The sequence below is a fragment of the Eleutherodactylus coqui genome, chromosome 13 (genome assembly GCF_035609145.1).
Source record: "Eleutherodactylus coqui strain aEleCoq1 chromosome 13, aEleCoq1.hap1, whole genome shotgun sequence".
Lineage (NCBI taxonomy): Eukaryota > Metazoa > Chordata > Amphibia > Anura > Eleutherodactylidae > Eleutherodactylus > Eleutherodactylus coqui.
This window is the reverse complement of record NC_089849.1, coordinates 86,969,124-86,990,468: the sequence shown is the minus strand read 5'-3', so window position 1 is coordinate 86,990,468 and position 21,345 is coordinate 86,969,124. Positions and strand designations below refer to the sequence as shown.

General features: G+C 43.6%; 1 protein-coding gene across 1 annotated transcript in view; it reads right to left on the bottom strand.

Moving 5' to 3' along the window:
* ANTXRL (ANTXR like) overlaps window positions 1-21,345 on the bottom strand; it is a 116,488-nt gene that overhangs the window by 7,524 nt on the left and 87,619 nt on the right. The window contains exons 10-17 of the mRNA XM_066587517.1: window positions 19,619-19,717; window positions 18,119-18,188; window positions 16,112-16,190; window positions 13,407-13,502; window positions 11,257-11,295; window positions 2,323-2,421; window positions 1,750-1,917; window positions 1,583-1,663 (exon numbers count right to left, since the gene is read on the bottom strand). Of these exons, the coding sequence (XP_066443614.1) occupies window positions 1,583-1,663; window positions 1,750-1,917; window positions 2,323-2,421; window positions 11,257-11,295; window positions 13,407-13,502; window positions 16,112-16,190; window positions 18,119-18,188; window positions 19,619-19,717 (731 nt within the window). The remainder of the gene's footprint in view (window positions 1-1,582; window positions 1,664-1,749; window positions 1,918-2,322; window positions 2,422-11,256; window positions 11,296-13,406; window positions 13,503-16,111; window positions 16,191-18,118; window positions 18,189-19,618; window positions 19,718-21,345) is intronic.

Here is a 21,345-nt window from a genome sequence, read left to right as displayed (position 1 = left end):
ACAATAGTTAGTATTGGATGCTTGAGATTTACGGGCCCTCAGGCATCAGTGCATTGAACGCAGGCATGATTCTGTAATGCAAATCACTACATGGGCTCAGAAATGCTTCCAGAAATCATTGTACGTGAACACAGTTCACTGTGCCATCCACAATTCACAGTTCAAAAGCCTTCATGTCTGATGGTATGGGGATGCTAATGGCACGGGCAGCTTACACGATTTGAAAGGCACTATTAATACTGAGCAGTATATAGAGGGTTTAGAACAATGTATGTCCCAATCCAGACAACGTTTCTTTCAGGGAAGGCCTTGCATATTTCAGCAAGACAATGCTAAACCACATACTGCATCCATCACAACCACATGGCTTCACAGAAGAAGAGTCCGGGTGCTGAACCAGCTGCCTGCAGTTCAGACCTTTCACCAATAGAAAACATTTGGCACATTATGAACCAAAAAATCCGGCAAAGACGATCCCGGACTGTTGAGCAGCTAGAATCCTACATCAGACAAGATTGGGACAACATTCCTCCACAGAACTCCAGTAATTGGTCTCTTCACTTCCCAGACGTTTACAGACTTGTAAAAAGAAGACATAGTAATATAGTATGCTAGGCCAAATGAAGACAGAAGGGAATGCTACACAATGGTAGACACGGTCCTGGCCCAAGCTTTGTGAGATGTGTTACTGCCATCAATTTCTAAATAAGTTAATTTTTTTATTAATAAAAATTTCAAAATATCTCTCTTCACCTTCTGATATGTGTTCTGCGTTCTAATGTGAAGGAAATATGGTTAGGTGAAATTCCCAAGTCATTGCATTATCTGTTTCTTTACATTTTACACAGTGACCCAACATTTTTCGAATTGGGATTGTTTTATGACAGGCCACAGGCCTGTCTTAATAGGCAGAGATACATAGCAGCCCTGGTTGCCCACCGTGTATGGAATGGGATAGGCTCCTGATCCTACTCCGTATAAACCCAGACTCTGGAGGATGTACATGTATATCCCTTTTGGTCAATGGGTTAATACAAAACTCTTATTTTCCCCAGAACTCAGCAATGAGCTGTCACCATGACAACACTTCCTGCCCTGGTACTCTGGCAGCTTAGCGTGCTGATGACAACACTTTTTGCCCTAATGGTCTGAAAGGTTGACACTATGCCTCACAAACCAAATACTATCTAGCTTCAAGCTTTCTAGCACAGGTAAATAATAGACCTGAGTGGCTGCTATGTACAATGACCGTAAAATAACACAGCCCTGCCAGGCCCTAAGGGCAAAAAGTGCTGTCATGGGCTTTCCTTCAACCAGGCCAAAGATTTAGTTCACTGCCCTAGTCCTGTATTTAAATATCATGGCCAAGGCGGCAGCTTGCTGGTGTTCCTGCTGGCACTAAGAACCTGAGCCAAATGCCATGCTGACCCCCTCAAGTTGCATTCCTCGAGTGGCATTGATTTCACATTTATAAAACACCAAGCTACAGTAGATCTTCTTGAAGAACAAATCCAAAGTATGTCTAGATAACCTAGATGACCTCTCACAGGGAAGTGACTACAGACATGTCATATGTTCTTACCTTGTCCCCTGCCCGTGGCCTCATCAGTGACACTTGGTCGTATCCTCTCCTCAGCAGAGCCCAAATTGCATCCAGCTTTCCCTGAAGTGAAACACAAAGTCATGAGCAACTTCCCCTACAATTCCTCTACAAGATAGACCATTGTAGGGAAGTAATGTCTTCTTTACCTTGATTGGACTGTACCATTTCCTCTCCTGCGGATTATTACGGTGTGAGTTTTTCTTTGGTTTAGGCTCCCAGGGTTCGAATTCTTGATCCGGCAGTTTAATGATTGCGTTTTTGGGTTTCTCTAGTTTTGCTCCTTCTTCCGTGGAGCCCTTATCACCCCACCTCACCTACAGTAAAATAAATTATATGCTGTATATACTACATCTTGTATTACTCAACTTTGTCAGGCTGTAACCTCCAAATTCAACCCACTAAAAAGGTCCCGTCAGCTCTCATGATATGTTGGCTTTATTCTTGTATTCCCCAAGAAACAACCATTCTGAAATATCTTTCCTTAGAACTCTGTATTTTGTTGTTCTTTAGTTATTTCTGCTGGAAACATAGGTATAGAAGTACAAGTGGGTGTTGCCATTTATGGGGCTTGTTCCTACACACTCTGACATTGTCCAATCAGTGCTGTCGGTGTCAGGGACAAACTCTATTTTCGAAGGAAATGGTAACACTGTCTAATAAGATGAAAAATGGAAAATATACCTAATGAATTTATAACATGACAACTCCCCCCATTTTACCTCCATTCTCTTAATACCCCCGACTCCTCTTCCTCCATAATAAGATGCATCCACAGTTGGCCACTTTTTCTTTGGTAGACCATCCTCATCATCAGATTCCTGAATAGGCAAGATTCAAAATGGAAGCTCATTATACATTTCTTCTGAGTAGATGTGGACACAGTTGAAGCGACCCTCTAGTTATGAACAAACTAAGATGGCCATAACACTTTTCTGACTACCTGATGCACATCGAGCCCTGGTGGTATGTCGGCAGTCTAAGAGCCCTTTTACATGAGAGGACTTGTTGGGTGCAGATACCCGACAGGTCATCCCAGTGATAATTGTTCATGTACTTTTAAACAGGAATGATCATCGCTCAGTGACTGGAGGCGGAGCGGGACGGGAATCGTTCCGGCCCATCCGCCTACATTCACGGTAAACAGACAGTTGTTCATAGATGAACGACTGCCTGTTTACATGGTCCGAAACTGAATGACAAACAAAGAGCGAACAAATTCTTGCTTGTGGTTCAGTCAGGGCATTTACACTGAATGATAATCGTTCAGATTCCTGCCGCATGTGAGAATCTGAATAATTTATCACCCCAAGTAAAAGGGCCCTAAGATACTATACACTGCTCTGATTGGCCAGCACTGCTCATGTGAGCAGCACAGGCCAATGACAGCAGCGTATAGTGTCTCAGTCTACTGGTGCACCACAAGGGCTCAATGTGCATCAGGTAGTCAGAGACGTTATGTGGTTTGTCCAAGACCGGAGAGTCACTTTAAGCAAGTCCAATGACAAAAACTTGGTTGGCTCGATTCCCTTTGTCAATACCGTGTTTCCCCGAAAATAAGATAGTGTCTTATATAAATTTTTGTTCAAAAAGGTTTAACTTTTTTACATGTATAGCTGCCTGGACACTATTTAAATTGACTTTTTAAATTAACTGATAGCAGGGCTTAATTTTGGAGTAGGGCTTATATTTCAAGCATCCTCAAAAAGCCTGAAAAATCATTTTGCATCCTCAAAAATTCTGGAAACTCATGCTGTCTTATTTTCAGGGTATGTCTTATTTTCAGGGAAGCAGGGTAGTTGGTGAGAACCCGTGCAGGCCTCCTCTATCCAGTTTACAGAGTTTACAATATACAGCATTTCTGGGTGTGGACATATCCTACAACCGTGTCCTATACACCTATTCCTAAGCCCCACAAAAATACAAACTACAAGGGTACCAGTGGAAGGGTACCAGTATATAGGGGTACCAGTGGAAAGACAGCCGGTTAACCAGACTGTTGAACAACGTTCTTTGTACGTTTGGGGGGTAAGCCACACAAATTGTTTGGTGGTGACAACTGACAATGTGCTTCTATTGTGGCAACAGACTTGCTTCCTTACACTCTTCTGTCAGTGTTTAAAACTCTATCGCTACTAATATTTGCAGTTGACCCTATAGATATTTGCACTAGCCAGGGTAGGGTTACCAATATATCTACCAATCTATGTTTGTATTATGTACCTGATGTACCTGATTGTACAAGCATAACGAAAAAATAAAGCAAAGAAAAATCATCTGATGTATCCGTATTCCCATGTATCCACTATCATTATCTACCAAAACCACTGATAAGAATCCGTTACAAATTTTTTAAAGATAACCTATTACTTCTGTAGGATTCTGGACACGATCCATTGTTACCAATGTAAAGTATCTTAACTATTATTCCATAGGGCCTCCACCTCTAGGAGCATATACTATAAAGTCTGTTCAGAAAAGAATGGCATTTAGATATATACACTTTTTCTCTCCTTGGTCCATGATTTCGTTAACAATAGCCAAAGTCAGCAGGTGATTAGTTGCGGTGGTCATATGTCCCTGGCATGAGTACTGCCATCACCGCAGCAGGAGACAGGGTACCCTTAGAACGGGAGGGGCTGGGGATTGGGTTGGGTGAATATGGCTTCTTCTATGTTTGTACAGCCTGGTAAGCAGCTTTGCAAAAATTGTTTTTTCTTAGATAACCCCTTTAATGTGGTCCATCGCGGCTCCAGCATTCTTGATGCACAGCCATTACATTTGCCACCGGTGGGAGCTTGCTGTGTTAAGATTTGCTGTATACAGCTTCCATTGAAGAGGTTTTCCAGGACTGCACTATTGATGACCTATACTGCCGCTTGGGATCCCCGCCAATGAGCTGATTGAAGAGGTGAGCGTCAAAGCCTCTTCTCAGCACAGTGACATCACATTCATTTGTCATGTGGCCTAAGAGCAGCTCAGTCCCAATGAAGTGAATAGGACTGAGTTGCAATACCAAGCATAGCCACTATACAATGTATGGCGCTGTGTCTGGTATAGATTGAAATTACAGTGGTGCTTACAGAAGCACTGCCGTCACTTTAATCAGCTGATTGGTGGGGATCCCAAGTGGCGGACTCCTACTTATTAACTAATGATGACCTATCCGGATGACATCTGCATTGTCCATCCCTGTTCATTCTGTTGATGTCTCAATCATTTTGTCAAATTAGTCAAGAGTCAAATTAGAGTTCATCTGTTTAGGAGTAGAGATGAGCGAGTATACTCGCTAAAGGCAATTCCTCGAGCGAGCATTGCCTTTAGCGAGTATCTCCCAGCTCGAGACTGCAGGTTCGGGTGCCGGCGCGGGGGAGCGGTGAGTAGCGGCTGTCATCAGGAGGGAGCGGGGGGGAGAGAGGGAGAGAGAGATCTCCCCTCCGTTCCGCCCCGCTCCCCCCGTAGCTCCCTGCCCGCCGCCGGCACCCGAACCTGCAGTCTCGAGGGGGGAAGATACTCGCTAAAGGCAATGCTCGCTCGAGGAATTGCCTTTAGCGAGTATACTCGCTCATCTATATTTAGGAGCCATTCTGCCAATTCATACAAAGGTTGGTTCTGCTGTTACCAGTATGTGTTGTCCTCTGCTCAAGTGTCTCAATGATGTCCACTGTAATTAAAAGGGTTTTCTCAGGGTAGACATTGATGGCATATTGCATGAAGGTCCAACTACTAGGAAAATGCCATTCCACTTTGCCGCTTGTTGACTCCACTTGGCTGTTCCTGAGAAGTCACATGGTTGACCATTGACAATAATGGGACAACTATGTGGACTCCAGTAAATAAGTGGAGCTGACAAGAGACAAAGTGACACTGTGCTTCCCTGTGGGAAGTCACAACAGTTGGACCAAAATGGACATTGGTATCGTATCATAGACATCATAGAAAATCCATCAATGTTCCTCATGGCCCATTAACTTTCATAAGTGTCATGCAATGTTTCCTTTTCCCTGCAGGGGCACTGCAGCAATAGTGAGCAGGTATAAAGCATGACCAACTTGACTCTGTGAGACTCACAATCTAAAAGGGGTTGTCAAAAGTTGAAAACTTTCAAAACTTTGGAAGTGAACACATTATAATGAAAAATAGCTATATACTTGTACTCAGATTAGCCAGTCATAGTAGTCCTTTATGTAATAGGTTGATCTACTGTATATATACATTACTTGCAGTATATGTAAAAATACTTGCAGGACTTTTTTTGGAGGGTTTTGGAGTTACAATTTTTTTTCAAAGGTGCCGTTAACTACTTCTAGAATTCTACTGATGTAATAAAACAAAGGGGGTCATTGTCTGGGGGCTGTGGTGTTAAAGTCATATATAGGGATGAATGAAAGGAAGCCTGTGTATATATAGCTGCAGAGTCCAGCTGTATCCTGACACAAAGGGAAGGGGGTTCCAAGTCATGTATGGTGCAGTGAATGAGGATTTTGTTGGCTGGTACATGGCTAACACATGAATAACCTCTTACATTCCAGTAGAGATATTCTTGGGTTTCCGGGGTTTCCATAAGTTTTGCTCAACTACTTATGTGTAATATTTGTTACATATACAGTCATGACATGCCATACTTTACATGACTGTAAATATATATATATCACAACATGCCTTATTCTGATCCAACTTCTCGGTCGAGAGTTGGTGGGTGTACAATAAAAAAAGAGACCCACAAGGAGAGCATCTGTGTGACCCTGTTATTCCCTCATCATTGCTGAGTTGGCATACGGATGTCATACCAATATGCACACGTTAATCATTTCATTTTTCATGTACCAAAATCGGACACCCTGGTGGGAATGAAGCCTATGCCAAAATTGGGTCCGTCCTTCAGCCATGGTTCCCTAGAGGTTTACTCCACAGGGAGGGCTGTAGGTTGACTCTGAGTCAGGGATTTGCTGGGCTTAGTCTACTTTTTCATAGCTTTTGCCTGGACATCTAGTCCTACGTTTTGCATTGAATTAAGCTGAAGGTTCGGTGATGCCATCCACCTGCAAGAGCCATTGTTTGGCATCAGATGAATGGTTACTGCATGCAAACGGCCAGTTCCCATGGACAGTTCCTACACTGGGGGTAATGACCTGTGTTCGGTAAAACTATTTCAACTGATATGGGGTATTGAGTCAGATTTGGATAACCTTTTTTGACAGTTTGGTTCTGGTTTGGTTCTAGAATGCTTTGGAAAGGACTATGCAACCTGGAAGCGATTAAGAGGGTCAGAAGGCTATTAAAAGTTTAGGTGTCCAGGCATATTCACAATGGTGAGGGAGGAGCTATATGCCATAGACAATTTAAAGGGGTCAATAGTGTTGGCGGATGGAGTACACATCACGCCATTGGAATTGACATCTTTCTGTCAGGCTTGCAGAAGGGGATTGAATTAGCCTGTTTTCCGTTATGTGGGGATCGGGACACAGCTTAGGTTTACATAGTTTCCTTATTGGTGGATTTTTAGCAAGTGTGGCCTATTTTATCAGCCATGACTAAACTTGCATGAAGACACAAGCTAATTACTTTGGGGTTAGTTTTTGTTTGATTTGATACGGACAACGATCCTTTCCATAAAAAAACGCGGCCCACTGAACTCAACCACATTTATGTTTTGTGGTCTTTCTTGTTAAGTAAAACTGGTGGTAATAGTAATTTTTTTTTATACGAAGCTTCAGATTCATAGTTTCTCTTTACACAGTCATATGATAACATTATTGCTCACTCCATAGGGATTTAGGTTTAATCTGCTTATAGACATTTTGGCAAAAATATTACAAAAAAACAGAAAACACACAAATGAAAATACAAACAAAAATAGGCAAAAAATGGGACCTTCCAGTAGAAAAATATAAAGAACGCCAACTTTGCAGGGCTGGAATTCCAAAATCATACGTGAAATACCGTGGGCCATATAGAAATAAAAAAAATTAGCAGATAGGAATATTGAACGGCCTTTTATATAATACAGTCTAACATCAATAGGATATAACACCGAGGAGGCGCCCTATAAAACAGCAGTACGAATGTAAATTAAAAACAAAAGAGACAGTAACATACCAAGCGAGGTATCTAACAGACGAACGAGCACAACAGTAACAAGGGGATTAAAGTGGAGAAGAGGGGCAAGGGAAGGAAGTAATCCATATAAACTTGAAAGACTGCGGGCTGGTGGTGAAGTGGAGGTAAAGATCGACACTATTGGTGTGAGAGATGTCGAAAAATAAGACGTTCTTCCATTAGCATTGTAAAAAGAGGCAAGTTGTACATAAGTGAACCACAACATAGTGATATCTGGAAACGCACCTCTGAGCTCCTCACAATATGTATAAAATAAGCAGAGAATCTTGATGAACCATGTATGAGTATCATTCAATATCACAAGAGTAGTAGAAGGTGTTCATGCAAGAGTGGGAGAACCTATCCATGGTTCCCATTGCCTGTCAAACTTTGAAGAAGTACCTCTTCTCAAATATAAACCTTTTTCCAATAGTATCACTGGTTTTTAGCCCTTTCCAATCCACTGTCTAACGTCTGAAGACATTCTGATTAAAGGCTGTACAGCCCCGATGTCGAAAGACGTCTGGCAGGGTATTCTTACTGTATATTACTGGCCGCTCTGTTGTCGGGGGCCTCTCCAGCATGTCCCATACCACAGTACCGGCTCTAGCCAGCAGATGGCGCCATTGTACAATGGCAGAAAAAGAAAGCCTCCTAGGAAACCATGAATCCAAAATTGGATTGCAAAGGGTTAATACTCTGATTAATTCTTCAACTAATGATGGAGCATTTTGCTGCCAGTGTCTAGCTATTGGTTTACGGACCTGGTATATTATTTCGGCTATAGTTAAATTTACCATGTCATCAGCCAATACATCTCCTACATAGCCAAGTATAGCAAACATTGACACATTAGGTACTCTTACACCATATACCTTGTATATTAGGTTAGATGCCTTTTCTCAAAAGAAGAAAGAACCGGGCAAGACCATATCATATGTTTAAGACCTACCTCCATTTCCAGAAAACCTAGAACATTTAGTGTCTTTCCTGACTCCCAAATTTAAATAATAACATGGATGTTCTTTACAACTTACGAAGTAGAAATAGCTTTGAGCAGGGATGAGCCTAGAGTAAGGGACCAAGTAGGCACTGCTGCCAGTGCACTATGACATATTTCTGTGGTGATTAGCCCCATATCTGAAATGCAGCACATTTATCCATTTGCACGCCTTGCTGCCCCTGAAAAGTCCACCCGCCCCCTAGGTGCTTCCATAGCCACTGAATGCCTTCCTGCCCCTGATGGGGCCCATCTGCCCCCATGTGCGTCTCTAAACATCAAATGTCTCACCACCCTAGTATTTGAGATGCACTTGGATTTCGTTCTGCATTTATATCATAACCTTGGTTCTTGGTTTGTAGTTATATTAGTAGATTTGTTCTGTTGTTGTATTGTAATAGCTTTATATCTATAGGAAAGAAGGTTTCCGCACCAACATAGGAGTTCTTTACTGTAAGAGCAGTGAGACTGTGGAACTCTCTGCCTGAGGACGTTGTGATGGCGAATTTGATACAAGAGTACAAGAGGGACCTGGATGTCTTTCTTGAGCGATACAATATTATCTGTTATATAACTGATTACTTCAAAAGGGTCAGTGATCGGGTGATTATTCCAATTGCCAGATTGGAGTCAGGAAGGAATTTTTTCCCAAAATGAGGAAAATTGGCTTCTACCTCATTGTGGTTTTTTGCCTTCCTCTAGATAAACATTGGGGAGGAGGGGGGGAGGGGGTAATAAGCTGCATTAGATGAACATGTGTCTTTATTCAGCCTCGCATATTACGTTACTATAGGATGAATTTTCTGAATTGTGCAGTGTTGCAGGCACCTCATGTACATGTTTTGGTCAGTCAAGTAGGGAAAATTAAAAAATTTGAATCTCACTCCTGAACCGCTGATTGGCTGGGGTCTCAGCCATTAAAGACCTATCCTGAGAATAAATGACCAATCTTTCAGAGATGGACAATCCCTTTAAGTTATGAGAGGCATAAGATATAGTAATATGGTCGAATACCTCTGATGTAAGCAAAATTAGTAATATTGTGCAAACCTGACTGTGTGCCACATGTTGCAGCTGCAAGAACTAATAAAACACTGAGTGTGAAAACCCGAATTCAGACAGGAACGATTCAAAACTACTGTAATCATATAACCAGTATACATATTTAATCCTTCTTTGGGATCAACTACTAAACCCATCAATTCCAAATAATAAACATTGGCCCAAAATGACATGATTTTAGTACAACCTTTCATGACCAAGATATCTCTACATTTCTACCATGTTTCATGTAGAAGAACCAGAGTGGGTACTTTCAGCTTTATCCTATATGCTTCCGAAGATTCTAACAATGGTCCTTCCTCCGATATGTGACTTATAAGTCCACTTTCTGTGTCCAGTCTCCACCCCTGTAATTGCTGTTACTGTGACGCTAGGAAGTAAATCCAGGCATTGAGTTTGGCAATTCCCCCAAAGCTGTAATTCGTCCAGTTTGATAACAGTTACTCCTTTCTTTCAAAGAAGGTCCCTAAACAACCCATAAATCTTCCTGAAAAGATGCCAAATCGATGAGTTCTGCAGAACATGCAGCAGATGAGGCATCAGGGTCATCTTTCATAACTCCATATCTCAATGTAAACTATTTCTACTTCACAGCATGATTTTTCTATCATAGATTAATAAGTGATACATTGTTGGTTCCATTCCTGGATATCCAGGCCAGGAACCAACACCCTTCCCGTTTGTATTGATGCCGGAGCAGCTGAACGAAGAAGCAATGCAGATTTCATCCAATTTGTAGTAGAGAATTACCTAAACTGATAATGGTATTTATTATTTTAGTGAGCAAAGTATCTGTGCTTCCCACAAATAGCAAAAGCTTATCCCCCTATAAAGTAATCTATTCCTCTCTCACCATTATAAAATCCTAAAACATCATTTGTGTTATGCAAAATAGCCACCAAGGGTTTAATCACCACTACAGACAACAATGGTAAGTGAGGGCGACCCTGACGTGTACCACTCGCTCAGCTAAAGATTTCTGAAATTGCATTATTAGCCAAACCCTAGCCCTTGGATACACATAGCGCAGCCTAAGCCACTGGTTAAAAGGCTGACCAAAACCCATTTTCTCCAGAACAGCCCACAGGTAGCACACCCAGCATCTCGGAATAGCATAGTCAGCGTCTTTAGAGGAGTTTTCCACAAATATTCAGCTCATGTGAAAGGTCCCTATAGGTCCCTTTATATGGGACGCCCCAGCGACTACTGCTCCTATGCTTTACACAGGAGTGATAGGTGTACTGTGAATGGAGATGAAGTGGTCCACTTGCCCCCCTCTACTCACTGCAAACACACACTGTTTCCATTGCCGACAGTCACTTGGTTTCTAGTTCTGCTAAAAACCAAGCAATTCCAACAAGTGAAAAATGTCTCACTTAATTCCCTGTCAGCGACTGCTAGTACACAGGGCGACTGTCGCCCCAATCCGCTGTTTTCAACGATAATTTGGGTAATAATCGCCACATATAAAGACACTTTAAGGCTCAGTACTCACTGGTTCTGGAGGAGGAGGCGGTGGTGGCTCTTTAATCACCTGTTAAGAAAACCAGACATATTTCATTAAATGTCAATGCATTTTTGGCAGAAATAAAAAACAGCCCATTTCCATCTGCCCACCAGAGCCCACAGAAATAATAGAGGAGGCATCTTCTGGCTTCAGCTGAGGGCTGCCAACAAAAACCTAATTCTGACCATTCATGTTGGCTAACATGTAATTCTAAATTTACACATTCGTGGCCACTGCGGAGAAAATTTCATTTTTGGCAGTGATGATCAATGAACAATGGGTTTTCTACCTGAGACAATGTCTTTAACTGGGAGAGGTTATCTTCTAGGACAGGCAGGGGTGTCTTAAGCCCCATTTACACGCAATGATTATCACTCAAAATTAGTTCAAACGATGGCATATGAGTGATAATATTATGTGTAAATGCTCCCATCGTTTACTCTTCGGCTGAACGATGATTTTAAGGTGAGCTTAAAATCCATCGTTCAGCCGGATAGAGATAACAGGAGCATAAGCTGTGTTCTCCACGGGAGCAGTTGATTACATTATATTCAGCTGACAGCCCATGCAAGAACAAAGGAGCTAATTGCAGAGCTCAGACCACCTGCTGTGTTCTGCAAGCATCTCTTGGAGGCTCATTTGCATGCAAATGAAGCTGATAAAGTGCTAATGGGCATTAGCGCCCATTACTACTTTATGCAAAATGATTGCTAAAACTGTCACTCTTTCAATCGTTTGAAAGATTGTCTTTGTGTGTTAATGAGCCTTAACTCATTTTTACTTAAGGCCACATCCGCCTTATGGTTGTCTTTAAAGGGCTTATTGTAATTGTAAGCCTGTAAGATAATAGTGACCCCTCATAGTGACCAGTAATAATAGTCACATCCATAGTGGCTCCAGTACTAATAGCGACCCCAGTAATAATAGTGACCCCCCATAGCGACCCCAGTAGTAATAGTGACCCCCATAGTAGTACCATTAGTGATAGTGACCCACTTCCATAGTGGCTCCAGTGGTAATAAAGACCCCCATAGTGAAAGCAGTAATAATAGTGACTCAGTAGTAATAATGAACCCCCTATAGTGGCCCCAGTAGTAATATTGCCCCCCCCATAGTGACCCTAGTAATAATAATGACCCCTCATAATGGCCCCAGTAGTATTAGTGACCCCTATAGTGGCCCCAGTAGTATTAGTGACCCTAGTAATAATAGTGACTCCCATATAGGCCCCAGTAGTAGTAATGATTTCCACATAGTGGCCCCAGTAGTAATAATGACCCCCATAGGGACCCCAGTACTAATAATGACTCCCATATTGGCCCCAGTAGTAGTAATTATTCCCCCATATTGGCCCCAGTAGTAATAATGACCCCCATAGGGACCCCAGTACTAATAGTGACTCCCAAATTGGCCCCAGTAGTAATAATGGCCCTTCTCCTATAGTGGCTCCAGTAGTAATAATGCCCCCCTCCACCATAGTGGCTCCAGTAGTAAGTGTCCCCTACATTGGTTCCCACAGTAGTACCAGAGACCCCCTTAGTGGCTCCAGTAATAATAGTGTCCCCTATACTGGCCCCAGTAGTAATCAGTGACGCCCCACAGTAGTTCCAGTAGTAATAGTGACCTCCCTATTGGCCTCTGGATGAGCAGCATTTCTACAGGCATTCCACTCATCTAGCCTGTCCGGTCCTGCACTGCTGCCACCGAACCGAAACTGCAGACTGGGTGAGTGAAAAGCTTGTTAGGTTGCTGAACGGCCAGCGGGCTGCAAAAAAAATGCAGTGGTGGGCCGGATTCACACACATTATGGGTATGCAGAGAGAAGTCTGATGCATGGACTGACCGCTGGTTTCCAGGGCCGACGGCGAGGGAACTGGGAGCCAGTTAACTACGAAAAATACATCCCTGGACTGTTCGGCCCCTGTCTTATACAGTGCTTATAGGTGAGGACAGGCTCCCTTTAGAGGATCCAATTCAATTATAAGTGGAGATCTCGAATACCGTGAGGAATCGCTACACAAAGTATATTGTAAGACTGCAGAACATTTCATCATGCAATGTATTAGTGTTACTGAATACTCCTTTAAAGAAATGCCACTTCCATAGAAACTGAAAATGACTTCATTACCAGAACTTACCACAGTGCAGCAGAGTGGCCAAAACCACCAAAGCAGAGCCAGGAAAAGCAGAAGGAAGAGTATCAGTAGGGCAATGAACAGAATGATTCCAGTGCGCTGTGGAAGAGATTGGGTCACGTTATTACAAGAGCAATCTATTTATTATTAAATGTACAGTATTAGGGTAAAGTTACAAAAGAGCAAACTAGGAAAACAATACCGATGCATATAAATAATGCTGCTACATAGTGTTCAGTTATACACAACACTCGTAATACCACCACATAGTGCCCCAAATAATATACAGTATCCAAATAATACTACCTTAAAGAGTCCACATAATACCACCATAAAGTGCTAATTTTCCAGCATTATAATGCTGATGATACCCTTTGGGCACATCATCAATATTGTATCCATAAGAGTCCAACGCCTGGCACCGCCACAGATCAACGGATGTGAATGAGCCGCGGCGCTCCAGGAGATGCACAACTCCGTCTATTGTGCAATGGTCAAAAAAAATGATATTTCCATTCCCTTCAATGGGAAAGAGCTGCAGTACCATTGCGGGCCAATGCATATGAATTGGGCACTTTGAGATTGTAATTCTTCCAGCATGCCATGGCTTATTCACACCAACTGATTGATGGAAGTGCTAGACAACGGATACCTGCTGATTCAATATTGATGAGCTACCCTGAGGATGGGTCAGCATTATTATAATACTTAAAAAATTCTTTAAAATAGTCTGTCAGCTGGGACATGTTGTCCACACTGCAGGTATCATGTTATAGAGCTGGAGGAGTTGAGCAGACTGAAATATAGTGTAGAAGTGCAGTACCAAGAGTGCCCTGCAGAGGGCCTAGACAGGCATTCTGGTACTGCAGAGAAAGGCTTAACGCCTATGGGTGGAGCAGGAACTAGATAAAAGCTTTAGCTCTGGTCACACTCAGGGGAATGCTGGAGGCTGTAGGAGCAGTCATCAGGACTGTGAGCCTGAGGTCCATGTGGACCAGTCAGTCAGAGAAGGATGTCCTCCAGACACCCCATAGATAGACTACCCGCCGGTGGCCCTGTGGGTTGGTGAACCCTTATTTATGGACTATATGATATGCCCTCTATGCATTTGCTGGTGAATGAAAAAGCGTCAGGCAGCAAGTTGTCGGTGCAATCAGTTTTATGTATCCATCAGAATACAGGCTAACAGCCTCTACATCACACAAAACACGACGTTTCAACCTTCTGTGCTGGTCTTTGTCCTGTATTCTGATGGATACATAAAAAGAGATTGCACCGACAACTTGCTGCTTGACGCTTTTTCATTCACCTGTGACTACAAGTGATTTGGATCCGATCCCGGCCAGGCGTGCACACTATTCATCCTTGAACAAAGACCCCCGCCGGATAGGTAGTGGTGAGTGCTGCTGATACCTTCTTTTCTTGTGCTCTATGCATTTGCTGTGACATGAAAATAAATGCTGATAGGCGCCAGATTTAAGAAAAGGGCAAGTCTGTGGAGTATTACCATAATACATGTGTGGTGTCCATTTCCAGACTGAGAGGTCGGACATCTAGAGGCGAGTTAACCCCAGCTTGCCACAATAGTTTTATGGGGAAAGATTTAGTAGAACTTGTGTTTTATACATTTATACCTCTGCACTTTCTGAGCTGAATAGTCAGTTGGGCGGAGCGATCAGTGATTGATATCTATCATCTATGTATGACTGTACATAAGGGTTAGCTTTCAGTCACTGATAGCTCCGCCCACTGGACTACTCAGCTCAGAATGAGCGGAGAAATATATGAATAAAATCCAAGTTTTACTGAATCTTTCCCCATAAACTATATATCAATCTGCTCGGCTCCTCCGGCTCTATAACATCATGCCGGCAGAATGGACAGTGTGTTCCAGCTGGCAGATTCCCTTTAATCTTTATTAAGGGTGGTACAGGAGTTATAGGTGGAAATGCCTGGGGGTCTAAGCTGGTGAAGCTTTATATGGTGACAACTATTGCTGTCTACGATAATAAAAGAGTTAATGGTGGCATCTCTGTTAGTCTAGGGAAGTAAATGGGGGCTACTGATGGCCTAGGGTATTGCAGGATTTATGGAAACACTTCATTTTTTTTAGAAGTCCATCACAGTGTCAGTGACCTCTGCTGTAAACAATCCAGTTCTAGACCTTGTCCCCTACCAGGCTGTGTAGTCCACACTTTTCTTTTGGCTTCCAGGTCACATGACCCACTAATTGCAGGGCACAGACTGTTGTCAGAGTGCTGGTCATGAGATCTGGAGTCTGGAAGAAAAGTGCAGAATACACAACCTGGAGGGTATGGTCTACAGAACTGGATTTTTTACAGCAGAGGTCAGTGATATTGTAATTGATTTCAATGAGAGCTGTGCCTGTAATTACAAGCATCGTCCACTACACAGAGATTGGAGCCGTTCTGACCCTGATGTATCCCTGCACTGACAGCTGGCGCCGCCTGGAAACCCTGTAAATCTCTGTAGCCTATGAGATTTAATGGTTAAACCCCTGGTGGTTTAGGGCACTGAAGGAGTTGATCATAAAGTCCCTGGTAGACAAGGCTAGACTAGAAAGTGGAGACCTAGTTTGCCCCCCCTCACAAAAAAACGGTCTTGTTGGTAAGGAGGCACAATATAAAGTTTGTAATTATGATAAACACAAGTAGTGTATGCTGTAAAGGTGCACCTGTAATACTTACACAGTGTGTACTGGTGATGCTCACAGAACTGGAGATAAAGTTGAGGCCCATGTTCATACTGACCTGCAGATACATCACCCTTAAAAAGAAGATTAAGAAATCAAAACCACCTTCTACTATAAGAATGATGGGCATCCTAGAAAACAGTGTTTTTCATGTATGCAGAATATACAACGCCCTTGTGACTAGATTAGCCATAGCCCTTGTCCACCTACTGTGCCCACCAGTCTCTGGTAGACCAGTAACAAGCAAACTGCGTAGAACCCATTAACCCAACTGTCCCATCATTACCCCATGATGTATATAAAGCATAAAGAGACTCTGTCCCCTACTTTTAGCTCTATAAGCCAAGCTCTTGGGCTGAAAGTAGGGGACCGCTGAGTCCAGGGATGAAAGTCTTATACTTACCTTCCCCATCGTTCCCCCGGTGTCAACGCAGGAAGCCACCGCTCAATGCATTGAGTGGTGCTGCTAAGTAGTTCACCCATTCTAAAATGACAACACTTGGACTACTAAGCAGTGCCGCTCAATGCACGGAGCAGCGGCTTCCAGCGCGGGAACAATGGTAAGGCAAGTATAACACTGACATCCCCGGACTCAGCTTAGCTGATAGGGCTAAATGTAGGTAACAGGTTCCCTTTAATTATTAATTCTCCATGAGTTTAGTCCTGCAATAGGGATCAGTAAAAGATGTGGCTAGTAGAGATGAGCGAGTATACTCACTAAGGCACATTACTCGAGCGAGTAGTGCCTTAGCCGAGTATCTCCCCGCTCGTCAGTAAGGATTCGGGGGCCGGCGGGGAGCGGCGGGGAAGAGCGGGGAGGAACGGAGGGGAGATCTCTCTCTCTCCCCCCCGCTCCCCGCCGCAACTCACCTGTCACCCGTGCCGGCCCCCGAATCTTTAGAGACGAGCGGGGAGATACTCGGCTAAGGGACTACTCGCTGGAGTAATGTACCTTAGCAAGTACCTTACTTGCTCATCTCTAGTGGCTAGGAATCAGGAGCATTCTTTTGCTGACCCTTTTCCACCACCTTGTTTTTCCCAATCACATTGGACTTTGATAAATTTTAAGATCGACTTTAGTTACCAGACAGGCATATTTCAATTTTGAAGTATACAGCAGAACTTTTAAAAAACTGCATATTGTAAGGGCCCATTTAGACACGATTATCGCTCAAAATTCGCTCAAAAGCCGTCTTTTGAGCAATAATCATTGTGTGTATCTGCACTGACATCAGGCAGTTTTCGTTATTCCGTCGCTGATCGTCGTCTTTCAGCGTGCTGAAAGACAACGATGAGCCTTATCAGGGATTCACAGCGGGATACAGCTGATACTAGTGTTTCAGCTGATGACAGGCTGCGTATGAAGAACAGAGCGGTCCAGCTGTGCTCTCTATACCCTGCATGGAGCGCTCGGCTGTGTAACAGCCGGGTGCTCTGAGCAGAGAACAGCTGGATGTAGAAGACAAGCAGGGCCATCCCGCTTGTCTTCTGAATCCTCCGCTGGGAGCCTTGGCTGTATGATAGCCGGCCGCTCCCAGCGGGGAACAGCTGGCTACAGAGAACAAGCGGCCCCCTGCTTGTCCTCTGCTGGGAGCGTTTGGCTGAATGACAGACGGGCTCTCCCAGCGGGGGACAGCTGGATGCAGAGAATAAATGGCCCCCCGCTTGTCCTCTGCATCCTCCACTGGGAGAGCTCGGCTGTGCGACAGCCGGGCGCTCTCATTGTGGAGAAGTTGGATACAAAAGACAAGCGGCCCCGCTTGTCTTCTGTATCCCCCTATGGGAGCGCAAGGTGATCACTCAACGTTTGAGCGATCTCCTTTAGGTGTTAATGGACACAACGATTATCGCTTAAAAGTTGCTCAAAAGACATCTTTTGAGTGATAATCATTGTGTCTAAATAGGCCTTAAGGCTTGACCATGACGGAGAAGTGGGCATCTGAGTGCCACAAAAAATATATAAGTGCATGTGCCAACAAGACTACAAATGCTAAATACGTACTGTCCAACTTCATCAATAACCGGAGCGGGACAGAGCAGGTATGTATCTTGTATGACATCAGGTTTCTGATCTGGAAGACATGGTAAGACATCAACTTCATAGAATATTTTTCACCAGATTGTATCCATTTCCATAAAACTGGAATGTTATAGTGAATGAGCTTATTAGCATATTATATTGTAGTGATCATTTAGGAAGACTGTTCTGTAACAGGAGGTCTATCTGGTGTTGTCCTTCACATTGTGTAGAAGGGTTGGTGGCAACGTTTAAGCCCCTTTTACACGGAAGGATCGTTAGATCAAGTAGTTTGCAGTCAAAGACTGATCACTGATAAATCGCTGATCGGATCTTTCATGCAGACCATAAAACCATTGTTGGTCCATCGCTGCATCGTTCAGTTTAAACAGGCAGTAATTCATCAACTGCCTGTTTACCGTGAATGAAGGCAGGCGATCTGGAACGATCTGTGTCCTGCTCCACCTCCATTCACTAGAGATGATTGCTCCTCTTGTGAAAGCACGGTAACGATCATGGCTGGAACAGTTGTTGGGTGCTTCAGTGCTCAACAATTGTCCTATGTATAAAGGGGCTTTACTCCAAGCCTTTGTAGATAGTGAGCAGGGTAGTTCGGAAGCTAGGTGATCTGAAGAAGCGTCAGATAAATATTGCTGTATAGCATCCAAATAATAAGCCGCACAACAGCCAGATACACAACTGCATCCCGATATCTACAGTTAAACAGTGTCTACATAAACAGATTCATCCAATATCCAGATAAATATTGCATATCGTGTCCAGATAAGTCAAGGCAACCCACAGTATTTTGCTTCCCTGGTGGTCTAGAAGGATTAAATAAAAAAAAATATTATCCCTGGTGGGTTAGTATAGATATGGGGCTAATGGTAACATCCCTGGTGGTTTAGGGTAATGAAGCACTTAGTGGTAACATCTTTGGTGGTCTACACTGGTGAAGGGGTTAATGCCAGCAGCATCCCTGGTGGTCTAGGGCAGGGAAGGGGTTAATACCTGGTATCTAGTGGGCTATTTACCTGCCCAAGCTTTGTAATTGGAATCTGTGATCACTAAGGGAAAGGGGCTCAAGGAGTTTGAACGGCTGCAGATTTCTCCTATGCGGGACAAGTTTGAGGCAGGTAAGAGTGGTCCTGGCTGTGGCTGTGAAGATTGTGACAATTAACACACTAATGCGGTGGGCTGTCCTTCAAGATGACATATCGTTGTAAAGATATCCAACATATTAGGTAGGAAGAAGAAGACCAGTGTCTTTTTAAAGCCATTGGCCATGACTAAAAGCATAGTAGATGCCTACATTACAGTAGGTAAGTATACTCAAAAGAAATGTACATTTGACATTATAAGGGTAGGGCAATCATTTGACATATTGGGGGAGATTTATCAAAAACGGTGATAATTGGTTGTTACAAGTAACTTCTCCACATTTCCAATTCCGCACTCTCTTATACTTTACTGCAGAGGTCTTACTTATAGTAAAGCTATCGTTGAGCCTAAAGCTGCACAAGACTTGATTGATATCACGGGCGCTGTGGAAGCCATTCCCTCGGACCACCACCTGGAAGGACTCTGAAATGAGAACACACAAAGAAAAATATTCATTAGGTGGGTATAGAAAATGGGGCCTTTCACGGGGCTACAAACACTCCTCAGTGCCACCATGAATGCCAACATCTGATGACATAAAACTGAATCATAAAATACTCCGGATCTTAACTCTTTAGATCAAACTGAAGGAATGAATCATCTGAGGTGCATTTGCACAAGCTATGAATGTGATATTCAAAAGCAGGACTAGATCTCGAGAAAAGGCAATTTCCCCCCACCCTTCCCGGTAACTCCACCACCCAGTCTTGTTTAGCACCTCCAAGATACGTCTAGCAACCTGCAATGGGACCATTAGCGCTAATAAGGGAGGGTTTACACGGGCCAACTATGAGCCAAAAAAAGCAAAAACGCTCAAATGTACGATGCTGTTCCATGTAAACTTGGGACCCAACAGGTTACAGGTGAGAAATCGCCCATTAGTTGTTGGTTGCTTCATTGCAGCTCACTGAAGCCAAGCGACTAATAAGCAAGTTCCCGCTCAGTGTAGTAAACAGGCAGTTGCTTATTTTGAATGACTGCCTGTTCACAGTGAATGCAGGCGGATGGCCACAAAAGATCTCCAGCGTGCTCGACCTCCATCCAGTGAATGACTATCGCTACTGTGTGAAAGCAGAGGAGCAATAAGTCTTGGGATGATTGTTGGATGCTTATGCGCTCATTGGTCATTCTGCGTTAAGCCACTCTAAGACACACAAATTAGGCCACATGCACACAGCCGGATCGGATTCCGCCTGCGAGATCTCGCAGTGAAATCCGACCCTGTGCCAGCCAGTGACCCCTGCGTTCCTGTCTCAGATGTGCTGGCTGGCATGCTGCTGCACATGCGCAGTGCAGAGAATGAGGCGCCGTTGTGCTGGCAATGCGGCAATTTCAAAATTGACATTTTGGAATCACTGTGTGACGGATGGCTTCCATTGACTGCAATGGAAGCCATCTGTGCGAGTCTCGCACAAAAATAGAGCATGCTGCGATTCTTCCAAGTGATTTCTGCTTATGGGCATGGAAAAATCACTTTACATTGCATGCTATTGACGGACATTGCTGCGGAATTTGCTATGAAGCCGGCCGTGGACAAATCCTAACCTTAACCCTTTCATGGGCAATCAGCAATGGCAGTACTGGGAAACATCAGAAGGCCTCAGGCTGCCATTGCAGCTGAATGGTACTCAGTGATCTCATCGCGGGGGTAAACGTTTGGAAGCCCAGAACTCTGATTGGGGTATTTAAAGGGTTAACAGTGATGATCAGCATAAGCGCTGATGGCGACTGTTGCAGGCATATGTCACCTGTCAAAGACAGCCGATACTCACATTGTATGGAGCAGAATAGACCGCCGCTCTATACAAACTCTGAATCTCCATGATGTAACTGTATGTCATGGAGCATTAAGGGGTTAAAGGGGTTGTACAGGATCAAAAACCATGCCTATTTCCTTTAACAACAGTGCACATCTGCCCAGAGGTTGGGTCCAGGATTGCAGCTCTGCTCCTCTGAAGGAAGCAGCTCTGTTTTTCTAATCCTGTAGAGACCCTTTAAGTTTCTTTGTCCTGGAAGCAGCCGGAGATGATGTACGTTCTATTTACAAACAC